Raw genomic sequence first — 23206 nt, 5'->3', positions numbered from 1 at the left:
CTGCTTCACACTAAGGTGTTGCTGTGATTATTATTATTATTTTTTTTAGTCCAGACCTCCCTTTTGTGCCTGGTCCTGGACGCTAAGATGTACCACAACAGCAGCCAAAAGAGACATTGGACTTTCGCCAGTGAGGAGCAGCTGGCGCGTCTGCGGGCCGACGCCAATCGCAAATTCAAATGCAAAGTGGTGGCAAACGGGAAGGTGAGGTCTCTGGAGGCCACCCGCTCTGCCCCGGCCTCAAAACTTTAAGCCGCTGCGGGAGCTCTTTCGGGTTCCAACACAGCCTCTCACTCCCGCTTCCGCTTCCGCCTCCGCCTCCGCGGTGCGGAGTGTGTTTATCCAATAAGTAGGCGAGCACTGTGCCAGGCTCGGTGGGTACGGGGACTAGCAACGCAGTCCCCACAGTAGAGAGGCAGCTGACTACGTCTTGTAAAATGGCGAAGAACAGACCATAGATGCTGAGGCAGTGGAGGATAAGAGCCTTTTACTTGTCAGAGATGTCGGGGAAAGCTTTTCTCAGTAGTTGATGGGAAGAAGATGGGAAAAGAACATGCGCGACAAACAGCCGCACTAGTAGAGTGGAAAGTCAAAAGCTGCATGGCAGGTGCCTGGAATTTTTGAGGACGTTTGGCTGAAACTGAGTACCTGTGCAGCAATAGCCTAAATAGGCAAGAATTTTTAAGCCCACAAGTAAGAACTTTGAAATTTATACAGAAACTATGGAGAACTTTTGAAAGATTTTAAATGAGAGGTTAATCATATCACGTCCTCATTATAGAAAGAGCCCTCTGGCAACCTGGAGGTGAATGGATTTCTTGAGGGGAGTAAGACAGGAAACCTTCAAACCATTTGACTGAAGATGGTTTGCAATGTACCTCCTAGCCAACTCCCTGTACAGCCCTCAGCCTCCTTTTTAATTTCTCTTACAAGTCTCCCTACCTATTCCATGCCTCCAAGCCTGTTGCTATTGAGCTCCTTTTACACTTAACTGATTTCATATTTTAGTACTTGTATTACTTTGTTAGGGATGGCTTTAAAAAAAATCTCCAAGAACTGGGAACTAAAATCAGAAATTTACGGAGACATTTGCTGTTTTAAATCTCAATTCGTGTGACAGTGATTGACAAAAGATGCTGGAAACTTTCCATCCATGAAAAACGTGTATCTTCTTTTGAATTTACAATTAATGACATTAAACCTGCAAGCATATACTGTATCATGATTGTTTATGTATTCATGAAGCAACGTCCAGCTTACATGTGAAATGGTATAGTTTTAGTTCATCGGTATTTTTATAAAGATATTTTGTGCTATGCTTAGCAAATCTATAAAGAGAATGGTGGGTGGCATATTTTCCTTTGTTGCAGTTATAAACCTAATTTAATCTGAACAGAAGACAGTTTTACAATTAATTCACTGAATTTATATTGTAATTTCTGCTCTAAAGGTTCTTCCAAATGATCCAGTCTTTCTTGAACCTCACGAAGAAATGACACTCTGCAAATACTATGAAAAAAGATTACTAGAATTCTGTTCAGTGTTTAAGCCTGCAATGCCACGGTCTGTTGTGGTAAGTTATTATAGTAATGAAATATGATGTCCTTTACCTGGCTTATGAAATCTGACCTTTTCTAAATTTCTAAATTCCCTATTCCCTCTAATCTGAAAAAAAATCATCTTAGGTTGTATTTGTTTAGTTTTTATCATATCTTTCAATAAAACCCTTAAATTATGAGTTTCTGTATCATATCTTGTAAAGTATTTCAAATCTTATAGAATTTTGAGGTCTGGGTAAGCCATAATATCCTTATTTTATAGAGAAAGAAAAAGATACATTTTCTCTCCAGGTTCTCAACTAGTGAACAATAGAATTCGGAACAAAGATTAGTACTTTTCAATTCTATCACACTCAATATATGATTGGAATAATGCATTGGAATAATGCAATAATTAGTAATCATGTCCCAGTTGAAACTCATGCCATAAATTTTTTAAAACCTTCATTAGTAGAAGCTAGGGATTTATCTTTGATTTAGAAATTGTCTTCTGGTTGTTTCGTAGATACAGTTCTGAGATCCCTGTTTGTTTTTGATGGGGAAGATAATGGTAAGGAGAAATAGGTAGCTTATATTAAAAAGCAGAATGACAGGGGCTGGGGATGTGGCTCAAGCAGTACATACAAATAAAGATGTTGTGTCCGCCGAAAACTGAAAAATAAATATTAAAATATTCTCTCTCTCTCTTTAAAAAAAAAAAAAAAGCAGAATGACAAAGACAAAAGCCAGAGTGGAAGAGTGTGTAAAACATTTTTACCTTGCTTATTATCTCACGGGGTTTGTTGTGAAGCTCAAATACAAAAGTCAATATATATTAAGTGTTAAAGTTATGACCTAGTATAGAATCTCTCGTGAGGTGTCTTCATTTTTATAGTTGAAAAAAAAAATTGAAGTATATTAAAATATAAGTTCAAAAATATTTATGTTATTTATTAACTCATAGATCTTTATCTGAGATATTAAAGATTCACAAAGAATTTTAGAATACTTTATTAGTTTCTATCTTGAAATTTGGCTCTTTGCTGTTAAAGGAAGTATAAAATGAAGTAGTAGGTATAAGTGATTTTAGGATGAAGAAGCAATCCTTAGATTAACTTATGTAGAATTTGTCTTTATGCAACATGTTTATGATTGGTGAAGATTTTTTTATATAAAATGACAAAATTTTTAAAAAATATTTGAAATGAATATTCTTTTTTTCTGTCATAAAAAAGATTAAATGGTTATTTCATTAGTTCTAGCCAAATAACATGTTTGTTAAAAATATAGACAGCTCTTCATTGAATTCAGCCCTATTCTTTATTAGTTCTCTGAATAAATCACTTAACCTTGTTGATACTCAGTTTCTTTTTCTGTAGACATAGTAATACTTCACCAAGTTGTTGTAAGGATTAAAATAGAATGATAGTTTTGTGCTTGGCACAGAGTGGGGCACATTTAGTAAATAGTAGATGCTGCTTTTACAGTTCATTTCAGCTGCAGTGATCACAGTTATATCTCAGATCTCCTACATCATATCTTATTGGATTAGTGGATTGAGAGCAGGTTTATTGTACCAACTATGATTTTCTGTTAGGACTTTTCCAACATTGGTTAGTTAATTTGTGACCATTTGTATTTTTCTGACTCTAGACATTTTTGAACTCCTTAATTCTAAAATAAATATATATGTTTTAAAATCCAGTGACCATAAGGATTACTTAGAAGGCTTGCTGTCAGATGGCCAAAGGGTGGGAAAGAATCTTCTAACTATGAAATTTTCATAATACTTAATCACAATTTATTTTGATTAAAGGAAAATTAGCAGTTATTGATATTTGTCTGGAGAGCATTTTCAGAGAAACCTTTGCACAAATAAGTTCTTTTTCACAAAATTTATCATGTATAATGTGCCAATAGAGCCTGATAATATATATATATTTTTTTTAACCTTAGGGTACAGCTTGCATGTATTTCAAGCGTTTTTATCTAAATAACTCTGTAATGGAATATCACCCACGGATAATAATGTGAGTAAAAGTTTGTTATTTTCATTAAAGACCTTTATACTGTGAATGTTTGTGTGTGAGGTATGTGTATATGTAAGAGACAGGGGCAGAGGGGCTAGGGAATTTCTCACTAAGGCAATTTAGATTGGCATTCATGTTTCATATTCAGAATTTAAAATCCTTATTTACTTTTATCTCCTATAATATAGATGGCATCTGAACTTGTCCAAATTCATATTATTTTTTTAATACTGCTTTTTTTTTTTTTTTTTTTAGTGACACTTTTGTTCTTTCAGTTGCTAAGCTTAGAATCATTTGTGGTGATTCCTTGCTGTCCCCACCCATTCAATCTACAGATCTTGTAACTTCATTTTAACTTTAGTTAAACAGAGGTCTGTTTTGTTTCTGCTTTGCTAAGCATGGTGCTCATTAATGAAGATAAAAATAGTATGAGACTCAAGACTTTGAAATCACATTGTTCCTACTTATTTTCTTTTTTTCATTCCCATTCCCACCTGTCAAGCTCACGTCTTTGATCCTTTGGAACTTTCAAAAGCTCTCTGCAGTAGCTTTCTTCTGGTTTTTGACTCTGAACTCATATAGTCACCACTTGAATTTTATAGGTTTGCCCATGAACTCATCATCCACTGCTCAGATGACTTCAGAAATTTCTACTGATGGCCTTCTGAAATGTTCTTTTATTTTTATTTTTTTAATACCTTTATTAATTTTTTTTTTATGTTGTGCTAAGGATTGAACCCAGGACCTCGAACGTGCTAGGCAAGCGCTCTACCTCTGAGCCACAACCCAGCCCTGAAATGTTGTTTTAACTTAAATCTTTTTTCCATAGTCATATGGTACATACATATATACTATTTTCTTTTTTAACTCCATAGTCATATGGTACATACATGTATACTGTTCTGTTTTTTAACTCTTTTATCTACATTTCATTATAAAAACTACTGTTCTTTCTCAATTATTTTGTATTTCCAGATTTGAGGTTGAACTATATGAAACTACCATTGAGTCAATGGCTGAATGCCATGGCAATATTAGATCAACCTGATTTTATAGTTTGTCTTACGAATGCTAATGGCTAGAAATTGAAGAGGAACTCCCCCCCCCCACTAATTTTCTGCAATATTCAATGTAATGACTTGTGAATATTAGGCAATTTTAGAAAGTACTTTTAGAACTAAAACATTTAGCTATTTCTCAAAAGTATATGCATGCACCTTCACTCTCCCTTATTTTTTCTTGTAGGCTTACTTGTGCATTTTTGGCTTGCAAAGTAGATGAATTCAATGTGTCTAGTCCTCAGTTTGTTGGGAACCTTCGGGAGAGTCCTGTTGGACAGGAGAAGGCACTGGAACAGATTTTGGAATACGAGCTACTCCTTATACAACAGCTTAATTTTCATCTTATTGTTCACAATCCTTATAGACCGTTTGAGGGCTTCCTCATTGATATAAAGGTAACTTATTATATGAAGTAAACTAGTGAGTATACTACTTCCTATTCTTTTAAAGAATCTAGAATTTTATAACCTTTAATCATCCTGAATTTCTCTCTTCTTGTGTGTCAGTGTAAATAATATGAGGAACTAAGTAGGTTTGTTTATCACCAGAAAGTAGTGCATCGTACTATGACTTTATAACAGCTGTGAAATGACTAAATGATAAGAGTTTTCAGCTCCATAATAATATTCTGAGACCATCATCATATATGTGGTTTATCACTGAAGGAATTGTTATGTAGCACATAACTGAATATGTAATTTGAATTAAACAGTTGCTCTTTGAAGTGGAAAAAGGATTGAGAAAATGTGGTAACTGGTAGAAACAGAAGAAATGTTTTTGTTTTGTGGAAGAGACTAATACATGTTTCACTACTAATCTAGGGAACTAATAGTGAGAGAAAGATTAAAGGAAAAATGGAAACTATATAGCTCAAGTTTCTCTTTTGGAGCAAGGAAGAAGGGGTTGGCCTGGGATGCAAGGAAGAATTAGCATTGGAAGGAATGATAGCCCTTCCTTTTAACAAAAGGAAAAGAAAGTATGGATGAGGATATTGTTAGGCCTGGGAATTTGGTAATGACAGGAAATAGTGCCTTTCTTTGTTAAGAGCAAAAATAATTTTCTGAGAATGATCGAGTTTCTGAGAATTATCAAAGACATTGAGACAGATGGAAATGTTGACCATACTCACTGAAAAATTGGAAAAAAAATTTTCTATGAAAATATTATCTCTGCTCAGTAGTGTAAAGAAACTTAACATAGTCATTAAACATGAATTTTTAGTAACATTATCAGACTTCTGGCTGTATGTTTTTCTTGGTACTACCCAGAAATCTGGGTATAGTTGCAGAACAGAAGGTTGTTTGCAATCAAATACAGTTGACATTAAGTAGAAATGTGTTGGCAATCTATTGGAGAAGGGAATTCAGGAAGGAAGTGAGGATTAGAGAACACTGGTAAGTGGGATCAATTACAGGGATGTGTGACCAGAGATTCTGAACAGGGAGACTTGCTGTGAAGTATTAAGCCAGTGTACTGGGGAAAGAACATTAGTGCTCAGAGTAGAGTGTATCATCATATCAGGTCAGACGTCTTGGGATAATGATAGGCCTGTGTGGACTACACAGTTAAAACTCTGGATATTTTGTTCCTAAGTATAGACAGATTTCATACTGTTTGAGGTCTTGATTATGAAGATCTGTTATTAACAAGAGGGTTTAGGATTTAGGGTTCATCTTAAAGATATGAGGAATTATCAGGAAATATAAGGTCTTCCATATATCTCAGGCCTATTCTAAAAATAATTCCGTATGTTTTAGGAGAAGTCTAGGAGATTCAAGAATCATTAAAGTAAACTTTAGAAGAAATTTCCTATCAAAATATGGTGACATGATTCCTAAATGTGGCCTTTTATTTGAATCACCTGGATCACTTGGAAAGTCTACCTGGGAATATGCATTTCTTGGATCTACTTTAAATCTACTTGAATCTCTAGAATCTGAATCTCAGGTAGAAAAGGGTAAAGAGAAGAGATTAACATAAATTTAAAATAGCATCAAGTGCTACTGTGCTGGGAACTTTTGATGTTATCTTAAAGCATATATTTCTTACTGAGGTATTCAGAAAAATTTGAAAATCACTGAGTTAAAGGATAATATCAGAGAAGACATGTTGTTTGATATTCAGAATTTATTGGCTTAAATTTTATTCATTCTAATAGTGCATACAAAATAATCTCATATTAAAAGTTCATTTCTTGTTGTGGTATACGGAAAAGGAGTTCTTTAGCATTTGTATTAAACACTTTCTAGTCAATATAAATATTTTTGAATTTAAGTACTCTATTAAACAGAAATGGTAACATTTGCAAACTTTATTTCTAGACCCGTTATCCCATGCTGGAGAATCCAGAGATTTTGAGGAAAACAGCTGATGACTTTCTTAATAGAATTGCATTGACTGATGCTTATCTTTTATACACACCTTCGCAAATTGCCTTGACTGCCATATTATCTAGTGCCTCCAGGGCTGGGATTGCTATGGAAAGGTATTAATTTGTGTTTTACCTGAGGTCAGATTCAGTCACTTGATTTAATTCTTACTGGAGTTTAAGTTTTTAAGTAAGGTCCACTTGTGATTCTAGTTCTGTATATTCCTTGTAGCCTCTGAAAAAGTTGATGAGGGAAGAAATGAGATCAATTGCCTTTTAAAGAAGTCTAAGAATTAAGCAAAGTATTGTTGAATTAAGAAAGTACGTTTATGACTAAAGTAAAACAGGTAATCTTGGAAAGATTGATGTACTTATTAGTATATGGAGAATCTATAAGTTTACAAACTGGTAAACAACTTGAATATAGCAAGTGTATTTGCTTTATTTTAATTGTTACTGCTCTGCTATAAAGCATATGTGAAACATGGAATTCAGTAAAGGTTTGTGGAAAGAATAATACTTTAGATGATGTCTAAATAAATTATAATTGAACCATAAATAGTAATAGCTAACAAATAAATTACACACCGAGACTCAGGCTGTATGATAAGCAGATCACTTGATTCTCACAATGGTACTCTGTGTAAAGATTAATTAAATGTTATAGATTATGTCCATAAATGAATTTACCAGTACTCTAGTTATAATTTGTTTAATTGGAGAGGAGGAATAATGATGTAACAGACATATTTGCTATACTCCAGTTGCTTATCAAATTAGACTATTTTTTTACTTTCTTTATTTTTTTTATTCATGATCTTTAAAATTCTTGTAGTTTTGTTCCTAGAAATGGCTGAGGAAGGAAGATAAAATGTTTTAAACTTTAACTGTTTTATATGTTTATGTATCTAGAATTTTGAAGTCCAAATGAGGTGGTAGCAAGCATGAAGAAATGTGATTCAGTTATTACCCTACTTAGTAGGAGTATTTATGTTTCCTTGCAGAATAAAGGATTTTGCCTCAGATATCTCTGAGGTATTTCACATATTATAGTATATACCAGGTTACTTTTCTAAAACATGAATAATTCTAAATTTTAAAATACATCTGCATTCAAAATAAGGGATTGTGGGCTTATTTTTTTTTAATTTATGGTTTGCTTCTCTGCAAAGAAGAACTAAGCAACTGTATATAAGTATGTACATTTAATCATAAAATTATTTATACTCCATTTGTTTACTAAGTCATAACATTTATTAACTGCTTTCTAGGTCCTATTGTGAACTGTACTACATTTTAGGAGTGTGAAAATGAACAAGATATAAATCCTTGCCCTACTTAGGAAAGATAGCCATGTAAATCGTTGATATTTATGGAGTTTAGGTGTGGAACTTTCATTTTTTTCCCACAATTTAGATAGCCAAAAGTCATTTAATCTGTTGAAGCATCTTATTCAGTGTATATTGCAGGGTTTTTTTGTGGTGAGATTTTAGTGATGTGGGAGTTATGTAGTGATATTTTTAGTTAAGCATTCTAAGGTCCAGATTACAGTTTTAGTTTAGTTATAATTCCAAATAGAAAAAAATGAAATTGTGGTACCCTGGTTCATTGCAGCTTAAATAGCTTTTATGACTTTCTCAAGGACTGTAGACATTGAGCATTTTTCCCCTATTAGGGAAATACTTCCATTCATTAGAAACTTAAAAGTGTTTTACAGGCAATCTTTTGGGATATGTCAGAATTGCCATTTACATTTATTGGTTAACAGGAAGGCTCTTGTGATATTGTTTACATTTGGGACAGTGCCTCAAATGACTACTCATAGAATGTTATTTTGGGGTTCTCTTTTCAGTGGATATAGAGCTTTATTTCACATTTACTGGTTTGACTTGTTAAGTATTCTTATTTGCCTGTGGATTTTTAACAAATTAAATATTAAAAGTCCAACTCAAGAATTGAGTTTAAAAACTTTCTTAGACTTAAAGACTCTGGCCAGCTCTCAAAACTAAGTGTATCACTCTTAAGCTTAAAAAATTGAAAGGAGGGGCTGGGGTTGTAGCTGAGTAGTACAGCTCTTGCCTAGCATGTATTAGGCACTTGCTTGGATTTTCAGCACCACATATAAGTAAATAAACTAAAGGTCCATTGACAACAACAAAAAAATGAATAAAAAAAAAGAAATTGAAAGGAGGAGGAATAAAAAGAAACAAAGATGGCAGAAAGAAGGCAAAAGGGAATGACTAGTTATTTTGAATCACTTATGACCAGAAATGCATTAATTGTCAAAAAGTTATTGATTTCCATATCCAAAATTAGTTCCCATAATAGACAATGAAGACATAATATCAAATTTTCAAGATGGTGTTAAACCTTGTAATAAAGTTTAAATAATCTGAATAGCGATAGCAGTTCTGAAAGTGTTTATTTAACTATTTTTCCCAAAGGAAAAACTTTTTTGTACTTACGTTTCAAAGATTTACGCTTTAAGAATCTGTTCACTTAGGCTTTTATCGAACTATAGACCAATTTTGGGTACATTAAACTTCAGACTAAGTAAAAACTTAAACATACAAATTGTATTTTCATACTATTATAGTGATTCTTAGAAAAACATATAATTAGGCTTTATATCACATTGATGGAAAAGTACTGACACCTTTGATTGGACTTGATACAAATAAGATGTAATCGATTTATAAAGCATGGGGTGATATTGTCATTGGTTTGAATGCCTTTTATTCCTTAGAAGTACAATTATAGGTAACCTGATCTTGATATTCAAAGAGAAAATCCTTACTAATGCCAAATTCTAGGTCTGTTAGGTAACAAGCTTTATGACTTGGTGAAATACAAGGTCATGATTTGTCCATCCCTATAATTAAGATTCCTTATCCATCAAATGAAGTTAGACTTACAGAAATTCTAAATCAGATACTATAAACATTATAAATATTGATTCTTATTGCTGTTTTCTTACTATTTTCCCTGTGAAAGATTATGCGTTATAAAATTTGAATTAGTTAACTTTGAATAGTGAATATTTTTAAGCTCAAATGAGTTGTAATAAATCCTTAAGACTGTAATTGTTATAAATTATACTTTTATGGAGTTCAAAGGGTTATATAATATTTAAAAAATATATTAATTTTAAAATTGCTTTTGATAAAGAAATGAACCTAGAAGCAAACAATTTATAATGTCAAGTTTTCTAATATGCTATATGTTTGCAGTTGATTGAAACTGGTTTTTTTTTCTTTGCCAGTTATTTATCAGAGAGTCTAATGCTGAGAGAAAATAGAACTTGCTTGTCACAGTTACTAGATATAATGAAAAGTAAGTAAAACAGAATACTTTACAAATTGGTCTGTTACAAAGCTGTTTTCTGAATAAATATATGGTATTTAACTTAAGATAGCAGATTTTTGTTTAGACTTACTTATATTGGATTTTTGTATTATAGAAGCATTAAAAATACATTGGTGGAGAACAGATAAAAGGTACATGGAAGGAATTAACTTAAGGATAATGTTTGAATTCAGTGAAGGAACTTAGAAGATCCTTCACCCTCAGCCTCTTGAGTGTTAGAATAACAGGCAGGGACCACCACAACATATATAGGTCTTCAGACATATCAGGAAAAGAAAATCCGATTCAGAAGGCGATTTGTGAGCCAGTAAGATTCTTTTAAAGTACACACAATCATGTGATAGGCACTAAGAAAGATCAAAGGAAACTAACTTATGGATAATGTTTAAATTTAGCATGTATATTTTGTATATGTAAGTCAATTTTAACTAGCTAATATGTCACTTGTTGGTCATTTTGTTAGTTGATAATAACAAAGGCCATGGTTCTTAACTAGGGGTAATTTTTACAATTTCTGGAGATATTTTTGACTGTCACAATTTAGAGGGTAGTAATGGTTAACAGCATCTAATAGGTGGAGGTAAGACTGCTTCTGAACATCCTGCAGTATACAGGAGAGCTCCTGTAGAAAGCAAAAAAAAAAATGGCTTCCCAACAGAGATCCAAGTCCTATTCCCTGGAACCTGTCAATGTTACTTTCTATGGCAAAAAAGAACAAAGTGAGATTGTGGGTATTTGTGGATAATTTAACAATCCTGAGATGGTAGCATTGATCTGGATTACTGTGGTGAGGACTAAATGTAATTACAAAGTTTCTTATGGGAGAAAGGTAGAGAGAAATTTGATACACACAATGTTTAGACAGCAGAGAATTTGAAGATGCTGGTTTTGAAATTTATAGGAATGTGGCCACAAGCCAAAGAATGCTGGCAGCCACTAGAAATTGGAACAGGCAAGAAATGGATTCCTCATTAGAATCTCCAGAGATAGTTACCCTGCCCATACCTTAATTTTGGCTGAGTGAACCTGATTTCACATTCCTGGGCTACAAAACTTAGAATACATTTTGGTTATTTAAAAATGCCACATTTATGGTAATTTTAATAGCAGCTTCAGGAAACTAGTCTAGCCCTTTACAGGAAAGAATAATCCAGCCCAATATGTCATTAGTGCTAGTGTTGAGAAACCCTGTTTTAAAGACCGAGTAGAATCTCTACATATCTGATTGGCATTCCTCTTCATTCTTATTCTTGCCTATGACACACTGATTGCTCACGGCTATTGGACTACTCCTTAGGGTTAAAATTTCTTTTGTTCACAAAATTTTTGTGACTATTATTATTATTATTAATTAAATTTGTAACTAAATGTTGACTAAACCAATAAAATATAAGATTTCAGATCTTGATTTGGGATGACAGTAAATATAAACATTCTTATGTTTACTTTAAAAGTTAGGATGCTTTGGGGCATATAGGCTTCATTTCTTATTTCTCCAAAGTGATCTTGAGGACTGAGGGCTTTCCTCTTTGAGAATGATGGATTTGATCATAAGCTGTAGGTCTTCACTTTTACCACCAGAGGGTTCACTTCCAAAGCTAATTGTTATTTGGCCAGATATCTGGAAGGGAGCCTTAAAGATAAACCACTGTACTCATTTAAAGCTTTGAATTTTATTATTAATTTCTCAGTACCTTTATTTTGTTCCATTTATTTATATAGGAAAAAATAATTCTCCATAAAATACTGAGTTTGAACAACGTTAAATATTCATGAGTTTAACACAACAAGTATACTGAGTTCTAAGTATTAATTCAGTTGAAAACATTACTTTGTTTGCATTATGAAATAAATCAGTAATATAGTTACCCATTTGGAGCATGTGGCTGGCTAATAATGAGCCTAGATCTTTGTTTCCCTTACCTTGAAATTTATATTCTTTGATTTATTACACTTGAACAACAAGATCAGCTAGAGGATTTTTTAAATTTTTATTTTATTTTTTACAGTTATAAAGTTACTAATAGTTTTCTTTTAACCTAAAGGAAGATTTATTTGGTGGTAGCATCACTGGGGATTGATTCCAGGAGCACTGTAACACTATGTCACTAAGCTACATCCTGATTCCATGCCCCCAGCCCCTACGCCTATATAATATATATATATAATTTATTTATTTATTTATTTATTTTAATTTTGAGGAGGTTGTTGCTAAATTACCCAAGCTGGCTGGCCTTGAACTTAAAAGATCCTTCATCCTCAGCTTCTTGAGTGTTAGAATTACAGGCAGGGACCACCACACCCAACTTGACATGTTTTTTACTATACTAAATGTTCCTTTTTTATTACATGTTATATAGTAACAGTTTCTTTTGTAAACAAGAAGTATACTCCTCACCCACCATCTTTAAGATACAAAGTATGTTCCCTATGTTTGTGTAGGAATTTTTAAAAAGAAAAGCTAAAAACTTAAAAGTGAACATGGTAATATTTGTAAAAACATTAAAATACATGTTTATCTTTATGTACCACATGGATGGGATAAAGAGCAGTCAGCTATAAATTACTGGAATTTAAGTGTGGTACTTCTTGGATTTTAATCCAGAATAACAAATCCTGTTAATCATATTGAGTGTTTTTTTGTGATTTGCTATAACAAGACGGGAGATTATTATTCACTCCCTTTACCATGAGAAACCTTTTTATAATTCAGTGTAAATCATTTTTTATCTCCACACAGGCATGAGAAACTTAGTGAAAAAGTATGAACCACCCAGATCTGAAGAAGTTACCATTCTAAAACAGAAGTTGGAGCGATGTCATTCTGCAGAGTTTGCACTTAATGTAATTACGTAAGTAGAAAGAATTATTCAGATATACTTATAGCTGTTATCTAATCCAACTAGTTTTAAGACTGTAATTTTATTGTAAAAATTTGTTCGTGTGGGAAAAACTGACTTGTTGATCAGATTTTTTTTTTTTTTTAAGCTGAGTACATTTCTAATAGGATTAAACATAATAATTGATTTGGCTTCCCTTGTACAGTTCTGATTCTGCTTTCACCAATGGCTTTGGCTTGTAGGTCTTTTCCTATTCTGTTCCTCCTTGTAGGAAATCAGTGGGCAGACTTTCTAGAGAACTCCTGAATCTTTTCCTGCCATTTGTTCTGAGGAGCAAGCATATGGTTTAATAGTTTCTTTCAGTAACAAATTATATTGAAGATAGAACCAATAGGAAAATGTGCTATTAGATCTTTTCTTGCAGCCACAGGAATATCCTTAATGTCTCTTAATTTGTAGGCTAATGTGGAATAACCATAAAATTTACACTGTTTTATATAAAGGATCCACTTAAACTTTAGATGATAGGAATGATGAAACTAAAATGTTCTACATCTTTGTTGGATTGCATTCTAATTAGAAATTTCTTCTACTTTATTAAGATTTATAGTGGGAGTTAGCTGTGGCGTCTGAGAGTTAAGATATATTTGAAATATTTTGATTCCTATATTTGGTGAATATATGCTAATGGATATGTATGAAAATCCTGAATGACATTTTCAGAACATTCAGAACAGGTATTATGACTCAGAATTCCTTAACTGTACAGTTGTAGTAGGGGAATATCCAGGAATGTATGGAGTGTACAAATTAAAGAACTATTTTTTTTCTTTCAGTACCAGGGATTGAACCCAGGGATGCTTAACCACCAAACCACATCCCCAGCCCCCCAATCCTAGCCTTTTTTTTAAGTTCCTGAGGCTGGTTATGAACTTGTGATCCTCCTGTCTTGGCCTCCCAAGCCATTGGGATTATAGGTGTGCGCCACTGTGCCCAGCTAAGATACTATTTTATTATAATCATAGCTATAAATTGCATGGCTTAGCGTAGATCTTGAAATTGGTAAATTACATTCCTGGATTTCAGTAGTAACTATAGAAGTGTTAGAAGGTTATAAAGAAATAAAAACCTTTACTTTAATGAATAAAAGTATTGGAGAACTCATTGGGTTTTCAGGTTGATTTTGAAATGGGCTTAAACCAGGAATTGGCAGATTGTGGCCTACCAGCCAGATCTAGCCTTCACTTGTTTATATTGGAACATAGCTACCCATTAGTTTACGTATTATTATAGCTGTATTCATGTCATAGCATGAAAGTTGAGTGTTGTGACAAACTGATTATATGGCCTGCAAAGCCTAAAATATTTACTCTTTGGCCCTTTAAAGAAAGTTTTCAACCACTGCTTTATTTAGACTATTAAACTATTATTCTTGCTAAGCAACTCATTCAAAATTCCTGATTGCCAGAATTTTACATTTTACTCCCAAGTTATCATCTGCTTAAGACTCTTTGACAATTGAGATTGTACATGAGCACCTGAAGACTGCTTCTCAAATTGTAATATTTTTCTAAAAAATTTAAGACATACTTTTGTAAAATATAATAAAAAATGATTTGCTAGAAAAATGAGACATACAAAATATAAGTTTAAATTTTATTATGAACAGTCAAAATTGTTATGTTAAATTGATATGAAAGTTTCTAAATACACGATTTCTGTACTACTTATCTCACTGCAAACTGGAAACAGTTCAAGAACCACACTATGAGTAGTACTACTTTAAGACAAAATATTTGTTCTTTGATCTTTAAAATTATTATTTTTTTCATTAACAAGAACTATATTGTCAGTCAGTCAAGACGGGTAAAATCAAAGGTCCCTTTGACCAAAACCCAAATCTCAGGATCTCAGAAGTAACTTATCATTTGTTGCCAACTTTTATCAGGGTGTGTGTGTGTGTGTGTGTGTGTGTGTGTGTGTGTGTGTGTCTGAAATAAGTATGTCTGTTTTCCCTTTGTATGTTGTCATACATATTGTACAACACTTATATTAATCTTTGCCAGTGTGGGTGAAAAAAACCTTCACATTGTATTTTAATTTGAACTTCCCTAGTTACAGTGAGGCATTAATATTTCCATGTTTAACATTTATGTTTCTTCCATATTGGTTACTTATGACCTTTCCCATTTTTCTGGTGTTTTTATAATGCTTTGTATAAGTTCTGTATGCTCATCTTTTTATATGTGATTCAACTATTTTATTGTTTGTTCTCACTTTTTCATATATGATTTCTTTTGCTTTATAATTGTATATCCGAATATCTTTAGTATTTTTCTTTTTGTTCAGCTTGTAAAACCACTTGGAATTGCTTATGAATTTGGTAAATTTTTTCCAAATATTTTTCTCCCCGATTGCTTTTAAATATTTTGTTTTTCCCATTTAATGAACTATTCTTTGACAGATTAAATTCCTATGTATACAATAGTCATTTCCTACCTTCTTTGATCATTGATGTATAATTGTTAATAATATGCTTTTAATTACCTTAGTTTTTAGTTTCTTTTTATGATAACTAAGATAACATTATTCTTTTTCAGATTTTCTTCCCATAATCTTTCCTTTGTCAGTGGTAGAGTGACATGTTCCAAGAAAAAAAAAACTAATTAGAACTGCATTCAATTTAAACATTGATTTGAAAAGTAATGTCTTTCCATAATTCTTTCTCTTTCCACTTATCCAGGCCCTGTTCTTCAGTACATAAAATTTCAGATTACCCTTGTTAGTTTATTGCCAGTTTATATTTTTTAGTTTCTGTTGCCAATACCAGATTGCTTATTGATAATTGCCTAATTACAGAAAGAAGAGGAAAGGCTATGAAGATGATGATTATGTATCTAAAAAATCCAAACATGAAGAGGTATGTTTACTACAAAATGAACTTTAACTCATACATTCTGGTATGACATATAGTTGAGATTTATTGTTCTGGATTATGATGGAGATTTAGGTTTTCCAAGTCTTCATTTTTTGCATACTTCTTTCTGTATACTGTCCATTACATAAGGGATTTTTCTTGCTTGCCTTAGCCTGTTCTGAAGCATGTAATAGTTATTTGATGAAGAATCCTTCCTATGTTCCTAGAGGCAGCAGGGATACAAACACATGCTAAGTTTTTGCTTTGTTTCTTATTCTCCAAGAATCCTTCCCTTGTCTTTTTTCTTTAAAATTGGCAAGCCAGAGATAAATTGAAAAATCAGAGGCAAAAGGTCACAAGTATAAGCTTTACTCCTGATTAGAGTGCTCTGGTGAGATCATGCCAGTATTAAGATTATGATAAACTTTTCTGTTTTATCTTCTATAAGCATAGGAAAAAGAATATTTTCCTAAGGAGAGGAAAGGAGGTAAAAGACACTGATTCTGTTTCAACATCTTATCCTTAACAGGTTTTCTTTTCTGTTTTTTCCTTCTTAGGAAGAATGGACTGATGACGACCTAGTAGATTCTCTCTAACCATTTGAAGTCAATATTGTCAGTGCTAGCTAAAGTAGCAGAAGTAGGAAGCGTATGTGGCACTTTATTAAAAAGTATAATGTGAAAATATCAAAATATATTAAACTTTTTTATTTGTTATTTTCCTTTTGTGAAGTTGATTTGTATAAAAAATGTCTTTATAAAAGCCAAAATGGAAGGAATTAATTTGAACAATCATGCCCCCAACCACAACTAGTATCAAATTAAAACTGTAATGTGTTTATTGTTTTAAACAAAATGTGATAAGCAAACCTATGCTTTTTGAAAAAAGGTCTCGCAAAAATCCAAACTTAGTGGTCACCTTTAAAAGTGCTAAGGAGTGTGTTTTGCCATCTGGAAACTTTTGTAAATGCTAGCCTGATACACTTACTTGTGCCCAACTACTGAATTGCACAACATACTGCAACTATTACTTGGTAATGAAAAGCAGTCATCCTAGGTAGTGAATTTTTTTTTGTCCTTAATTAGTTATCAGAAAACATTTCCAAATCTATTTTTTTAAATCCAATATACATTCTTGAGTAGCTGTCTAGATAAGAATTTACTTATAATCCACTATAGTACCTTATATGAATCCAGACAAATAGGTGTTACAGTTATTAGTAGTTTTGAAGAATATGGCATCAAATTATTTTGGTATTTATCAGGGCTGTCTCTTCTTTGCCATATGACCTTTTAAGTTACTAAACCTTTGTGTACCAATTTTCCAAGTTGAAAATAGGAAGATAATGTCCACTCCTTATAGGATTAAGCAGTGTCTGCATATGCTAATACTCAACCGCCCTGAATCTAATTCAACTGTATGAACACACACACTTCAGACTTGGCGCATCCCAGGCTGCACTCTCTATGAAGGTAGGTAGCAGTTTACTTTTGTCTTGGTATATGACAGCAGTATTTATTATGTGCATATCCATCTCTAATAATTCTTTATATTTTAGGCTTGAGATTTTGGGTTTTTTGTTTTGTTTCTTTCTTATTCTGGAATGAATGGAATAAAATTGACAAAATGGGACTTGATAAAAACTAGAAGCCAAAGCTTATGGTTCTCCAATATAGTTCAGGTTAAATGGTATTATGCTAGACACAAAATAGAATTCCAAAGTGTTCACAATTTATCTCTTCCTTTCCTTTCAGATCAATAAACCTTGGCATCAGAGCAAGGTCCACATTTATCTCTGAAAATTTCCTACCCAGCCCCATTAAAAAAAATTAACGTTCGAGAGATTTTATAACATTGATTACCTAGTTACTACAGGGTCTACAAAGGTAAGTAACAAGTTTCCCAATCCAATTTAATAAGTCTTTCAGGTTTCTGTTTTTAGTAAGTGGCAGAAAAGGGAATAGCATTTCAGACTACAGAATGGCAGATAAATTTGTATGGCTATAGACTGAGGTATGTCTATGGGGAGGGAATTACAATCCCTTGAACTAGAGTGCAGACCTTTTTTCCTGTTAAAACATGTTAGGAGATATCACTAGTCCTTATCTCTTAGTCTTCTATCCTGTAAACCTACAGAAAATAGACCAACTGTGGAACTCTAGCCAAAAAACAGAAGAAATGGAAAAGAGGAAAGAAGTGATAGGATAAAGAAATAACAAAGGAGAGAATGAAACGCATTGATATCAAGGAAAAGGAGTACAGGATGTATCTTTTGGTATCATCAGTTACCATAAAGCTAACTGCCTCTGTAGAAATAATTGCCTTGATAATTGCTGAAAAATGATACTAAGTATCCATATTTTAAATCTTGGGACTGGGGGCATAGTTCAGTGGTAGAACACTGCCCACTTAGCATGCACAAAGCCTTAGGTTCTGTTTGTTGCACTGTAAAGAAAAATAAACCCTTGATTACATTTTCACTCATACATATCAGGTGTAGATTCAAGTGTTGCTCTTGAAATCTAGACCTTTAGAAAACTTTTCGTTACTGTGTGAACTTGTGGTCTTCATACCTTGCTTGGATCCTGTCTCACTCAAAATTGTTTACTAACAATAGTTCATATGTCTTATCTCCCCTGTCCAGTAATGGGAAGGAAGGAGATGTTGCTAAAAAAAAATACATATGGAATGAATAAATGGAACCCTTTTCAAAAGAGACCATTAGCAAAAATACTGACTGAAGTTTCATCTTCTCCCTGGGCCTTGCTCTGGTGCTAAAGTTTGAACTGCCCCTAAAGGAAGAAGAAAATAATGAAATTAAATGCTTAGCTATATTTAGATATAATTAATCAATTATGCAAGATATCCCTTGGTTTTATTTTAACTTAACCCTTGTGAATATTTCACAAAAATACACAAATAAGTAAATAAAACTATACAGTCAAACTAAATATCCAGCAGATGCAACAAGTAGTCAGATCAAAGATGGATTAGTTGTTTAGTGGCTGATGAGGTTGTTTGCACAAAGGGGTAACATAGAAAAATCAACTTGTAATTGAAAGCATTGGAGCATTTTTTTACAAAACAAAACTGGTAATCTATAAAATATCTGAAAGAATAATGTGCATTCAGTACAATGACCAGTAATATTTACTGAGTTCAAGCTATTTACTGTTGTAAACATTTAACAAAAGCATTACAAGCTCTAAATACAGTCTTTGACAATTTCAACAAAATAAATGGTATGTTTAAAAAATAAAGCTGATGAGCAATAGATCAATTCTATATATTTTCTTTCAACAGTTCCAGAAAGAGAAATAGCACAGTATTTTAAAAAAGTATACAGCAAAGATTGTTCCTATTATAATGGCAAACTCTGGAAACTGTAAATACAAATGAAGTCATTGAACAGTCAAATGGTCATATTCCTAAACAGGAAGGAATTACAGTAAGAACAGTCTGCAATCCAGTTATATGCAATTGTCAATAGAGAATGCTTTTCCTCCTCAGTTGTTTTCATAGTTCTTTTTCCGAGAGACAGCAACACTTTGGCAAATTGGTGTATTGAAAATATATTTTCAAAGTTCAAGATACAGTCATAGCATTTTTTTGTGAAAGGTGATCTGTACACCAAGGCTCAGAGTTTGGTAAAGATTCCATGTGGAAAAAGTGCAAATATCCTGCACAGATAGCTTACAAAATGGCTGGCACAGTTATTACCGACAGAATCTTGGGTTTTGTTTGCATAGCTCACACATCACTGGAATGTGGAAAAGTGTGCTATTTTTTGGCAAGAGCAAAGGAGACAATTATATTGATGTGAATTACCATGTTGGGCATGCTGAATCCATGCAGATCACCGAGGCAAAGGCTGCTACCTGACATCATTGGTTTTTGTATACTGGTTTTGTTTTTGTTGAAGCAGTTCTGTTATAGCCAGAAGCTTTTTCAGTACATGCTAGACAGAAAGAAACAGTGTGAAAATAATTAGTAAATAAATGAAAGCTTGAGCTGAAATTCAGGTTGGGAATCTGTATTTGAAAGGAGCCACATCAAAGAAAAGGAATTCATAAAATAGATTCATTAGCAATCTACCTCAAGCATAAAATCATTGGGTTCCTATTATTCAGACTTTGAGTATGTTTAGTTGTGACCAAGATAAAGAATAACAAAAATTTGTTTGTGTTTTGTTATCTCCTAGAATAATCTCTAGGTAGATCATCTTGCCAGAATACATATTTGCCATTAAAAACCTAAAGTTATCAAAAAAATTCTAAAGTAGAATTCTAATGAGGGAGACTATTATCTTAATTTGGAAAAAAGAAAATATCTAGAATACCAGGTTGAAGATAACTCAATCACTAAATGCACTGCTTTAATTTCTTTTGCAAAATCCCAAATGATTATCCAGTGTAACAATAATATTCACTGTCTCTTGAAACCATGGAAGAATAGAGTCAGATATATGTAGTGTGCACTTTGATAAAACTGCTCCCACTTAACTTCCTGAAAGTAGCCCTTATCTCAGTTCAGGCCATAGAAAACATAATTCATTTTGTTCTCTGCTTCAAGATAAAGAAGAACCAGAATTTTAAAGGACTTATTTGAGTAGTATTCCAATCTGTATATGTTGAGTCTAATAATATTAAGTAGTATTTCTTAAAGTGTGAGCTATGATCCACTTGTATTTAAATCATTGTAAAAGCTTATCAGAAATGTAGTTTCAAAAGCCCACCACAAAATCTCTGGATATGGAATTTGAAATACGTAATTATTTCAGACTTCCCTAATAATTCTCATGTTTCATAATTTGAGAATCACTTTGGCTGTGTACTCCGCGTATGAGAGTAACTGAAATAAAATTTTTTTAAAAATAACACTATTAATCAACTCACTTGCCATTTTCACATATGCCATTATGTGAAAGTGTATGAACACCATCATTTTTTAGTAGAGTTAAAAATTTAGACTAGAGAAACTCTGCTATTTGGCAGTATCAAAAAGTATTTGCTGAGATCTTTTTAGTTGATTCTTAAAAATTTAATAACTATTAAAATGTTGATCAGAATTTAGTTATTTACTGCATCTCAGAGTCTTATGCTGATATTTTTGCTTAAGTGTTAATAAAACATCATTGTTAATGGTAGCTGGCAAAAACCTACCTGCTGTGCACCTCGCTCATTACTGAGTGTTCTCAGTTCATCTGAATGAGCCACACAAATCTCATGCAGTGCTGCTAAATCACGTGACAGGTCAGTTCTAGAATGCTCTGTAGTGTCCGGAAGTTCAGGTACATTCTTTAAAGGAATCATAAAACTGCATTTAGAAATATAAATCTTTATAATCTCTTCTGAAATGTTCTTAACTGGATATAGTAAACAGAATTTTCAACATAATAACTTCATATTTAAATGTCAGAATTTTTAAAATTGTAAGGGTTCTTATTGAAATATTCAGCATTAAAAGTTCTGATAAAAATGTGGATTGTCAGGCTGGAGATGAGGCTCAGCAGTAGAGCACTTGCCTAGCATGTGCGATGCCCTCGATCTTCAGCACCACATAAAAATAAAGGTATTCTGTCCAACTAAACTAAAAAAAAAAAAAAAAAAAAAAAAAAATTAAAAAAAATGTGGATTGTCTAACTTCTGTATCACATGAAAGCCAGGATCCATTTTCTTCCACAGCATGGCAGAATATGGCACAACACTGTGAATCTAAAACAATGGATTTCCTATAAATTAGCATCTAGATAAAGAGTACATGGATTAGCTACTAATCTAGCTTAAATGCATTTTATGAAACTACTGTAGTTTGTCCAAATTGATCAACATATAGGTAGGAACTAAATTAAAGTACAATAAAAAATCTTGTCTGTTTTGTAACTGGCTAATATGCTCAAAACAATTACTAATTATACTATAAGTAAGGTTTATTAAGTACCTTGGTCATTATGGTAAACTTATAGAACTTTTTGACTAGCACTAAATGCTGGAATTATTTCAAACTTTGAAATAAAATTTAACCTGGGTTTGGATTATCAATAACTTTATATAAATTCATTTGCCTCTTTAATGATAATGTTTTCTATACATTCCTAAAAATTGGAAAACATATTTTTGTGGTATAGAAACACGATCAGAACAATACATTCATTCTTATTGACTGTTATTCTTATTCATTCAGTGACTAAAGGATTAAAGACATGTATTGCTTAGTGAAAAGGGAAAAAAATTAAACCAGTCATAGCAACAGTTCTGTATCATAGATATGCAGGGGGAAACCAAGGAAGCAGAATAGAGAGATGTTTTAAGAATTCGCACTATGCAAATTAATTTGAATTATGCAAGTAGTGAAGAAATAGAAGAATATGAGGAGACTGAAGGGATATCAGAATATTATCAGATTACACATTCTAACTAGAGAATGATAGTAAAGCTGGACTACAGATATTTGTGATTATGGAAAATAAATGGAATTCAAACCACGAATCTAAAAACCTAGCCTAGAAATATAGCTTAAAATAAGTTATCCAGCCTTAAAATTGGGCATGCATTTCCCAAACAGCTCAGTAAAAACAAAAACAAATCTTTTTCTCTATCACTAACCAACTGTATTTTTCTGGGTTGTTCTATCTCCAAATTTGCTCAGGAGTTCACAAATAGAAACATAATGGACATTTAGCATTCACCCTTTTATTTCTCAATCTCCTTATAAATATAGATTTTTATACCTGACTTGTAAACTAGGAGCCCACAGACAATTCTAATTTGTTTGTCTCAGTGCTGTGATTGCTACTCAAAATTTTAACAGAATCTGAATGTATTAATAAGTAAGGTAAAACATGGGTACCTCAGACTAGCATTCCCTAACATAATACATTTGGCTCAGTTCACACCTGAAAATACTAACATACTGACTTTGAAACTGATTCAATGTGAAAAAAAATTCTACATAATCCATAAAATTTAATCTTCCTAAGAAATGCAGGATCTTAGAAATTATAAATATATCCTCATTTTAATTTTATAATTGAGCTTTATTATTTATAAAGGCCTGTATGAGGCATAGGTAGAAACACTGAAGCAA

General features: G+C 32.6%; 2 protein-coding genes across 3 annotated transcripts in view; one reads left to right on the top strand and one right to left on the bottom strand.

The window, feature by feature from the left end:
* The first annotated feature begins 72 nt into the window (after positions 1 to 72).
* Ccnh (cyclin H) lies at positions 73 to 16836 on the top strand. 2 transcript variants are annotated; one of them, XM_005315671.5, is made up of 9 exons: positions 73 to 204; positions 1451 to 1573; positions 3495 to 3568; positions 4814 to 5024; positions 6951 to 7114; positions 10260 to 10330; positions 13104 to 13215; positions 16063 to 16123; positions 16678 to 16836. In XM_005315671.5, the coding sequence occupies exons 1-9, from the start codon at positions 88 to 90 to the stop codon at positions 16714 to 16716; spliced, it is 972 nt and encodes a 323-aa protein (XP_005315728.1). In that variant the 5' UTR covers positions 73 to 87; the 3' UTR covers positions 16717 to 16836. The 2 variants fall into 2 exon arrangements, with proteins under 2 accessions (XP_005315728.1, XP_021581166.1); XM_021725491.3 differs by lacking the exon at positions 73 to 204 and adding an exon at positions 563 to 693.
* The window catches only part of Rasa1 (RAS p21 protein activator 1), a 98312-nt gene continuing 89953 nt past the window's right edge, over positions 14848 to 23206 (bottom strand). The window contains exons 24-26 of the mRNA XM_005315670.4: positions 21283 to 21417; positions 19949 to 20078; positions 14848 to 18912 (exon numbers count right to left, since the gene is read on the bottom strand). Of these exons, the coding sequence (XP_005315727.1) occupies positions 19995 to 20078; positions 21283 to 21417 (219 nt within the window). The 3' untranslated portion in view covers positions 14848 to 18912; positions 19949 to 19994. The remainder of the gene's footprint in view (positions 18913 to 19948; positions 20079 to 21282; positions 21418 to 23206) is intronic.

Source organism: Ictidomys tridecemlineatus, chromosome 1 (genome assembly GCF_052094955.1).
Source record: "Ictidomys tridecemlineatus isolate mIctTri1 chromosome 1, mIctTri1.hap1, whole genome shotgun sequence".
In the NCBI taxonomy this organism is placed as follows: domain Eukaryota; kingdom Metazoa; phylum Chordata; class Mammalia; order Rodentia; family Sciuridae; genus Ictidomys; species Ictidomys tridecemlineatus.
This window is presented reverse-complemented; position numbering and strand designations above follow the sequence as displayed.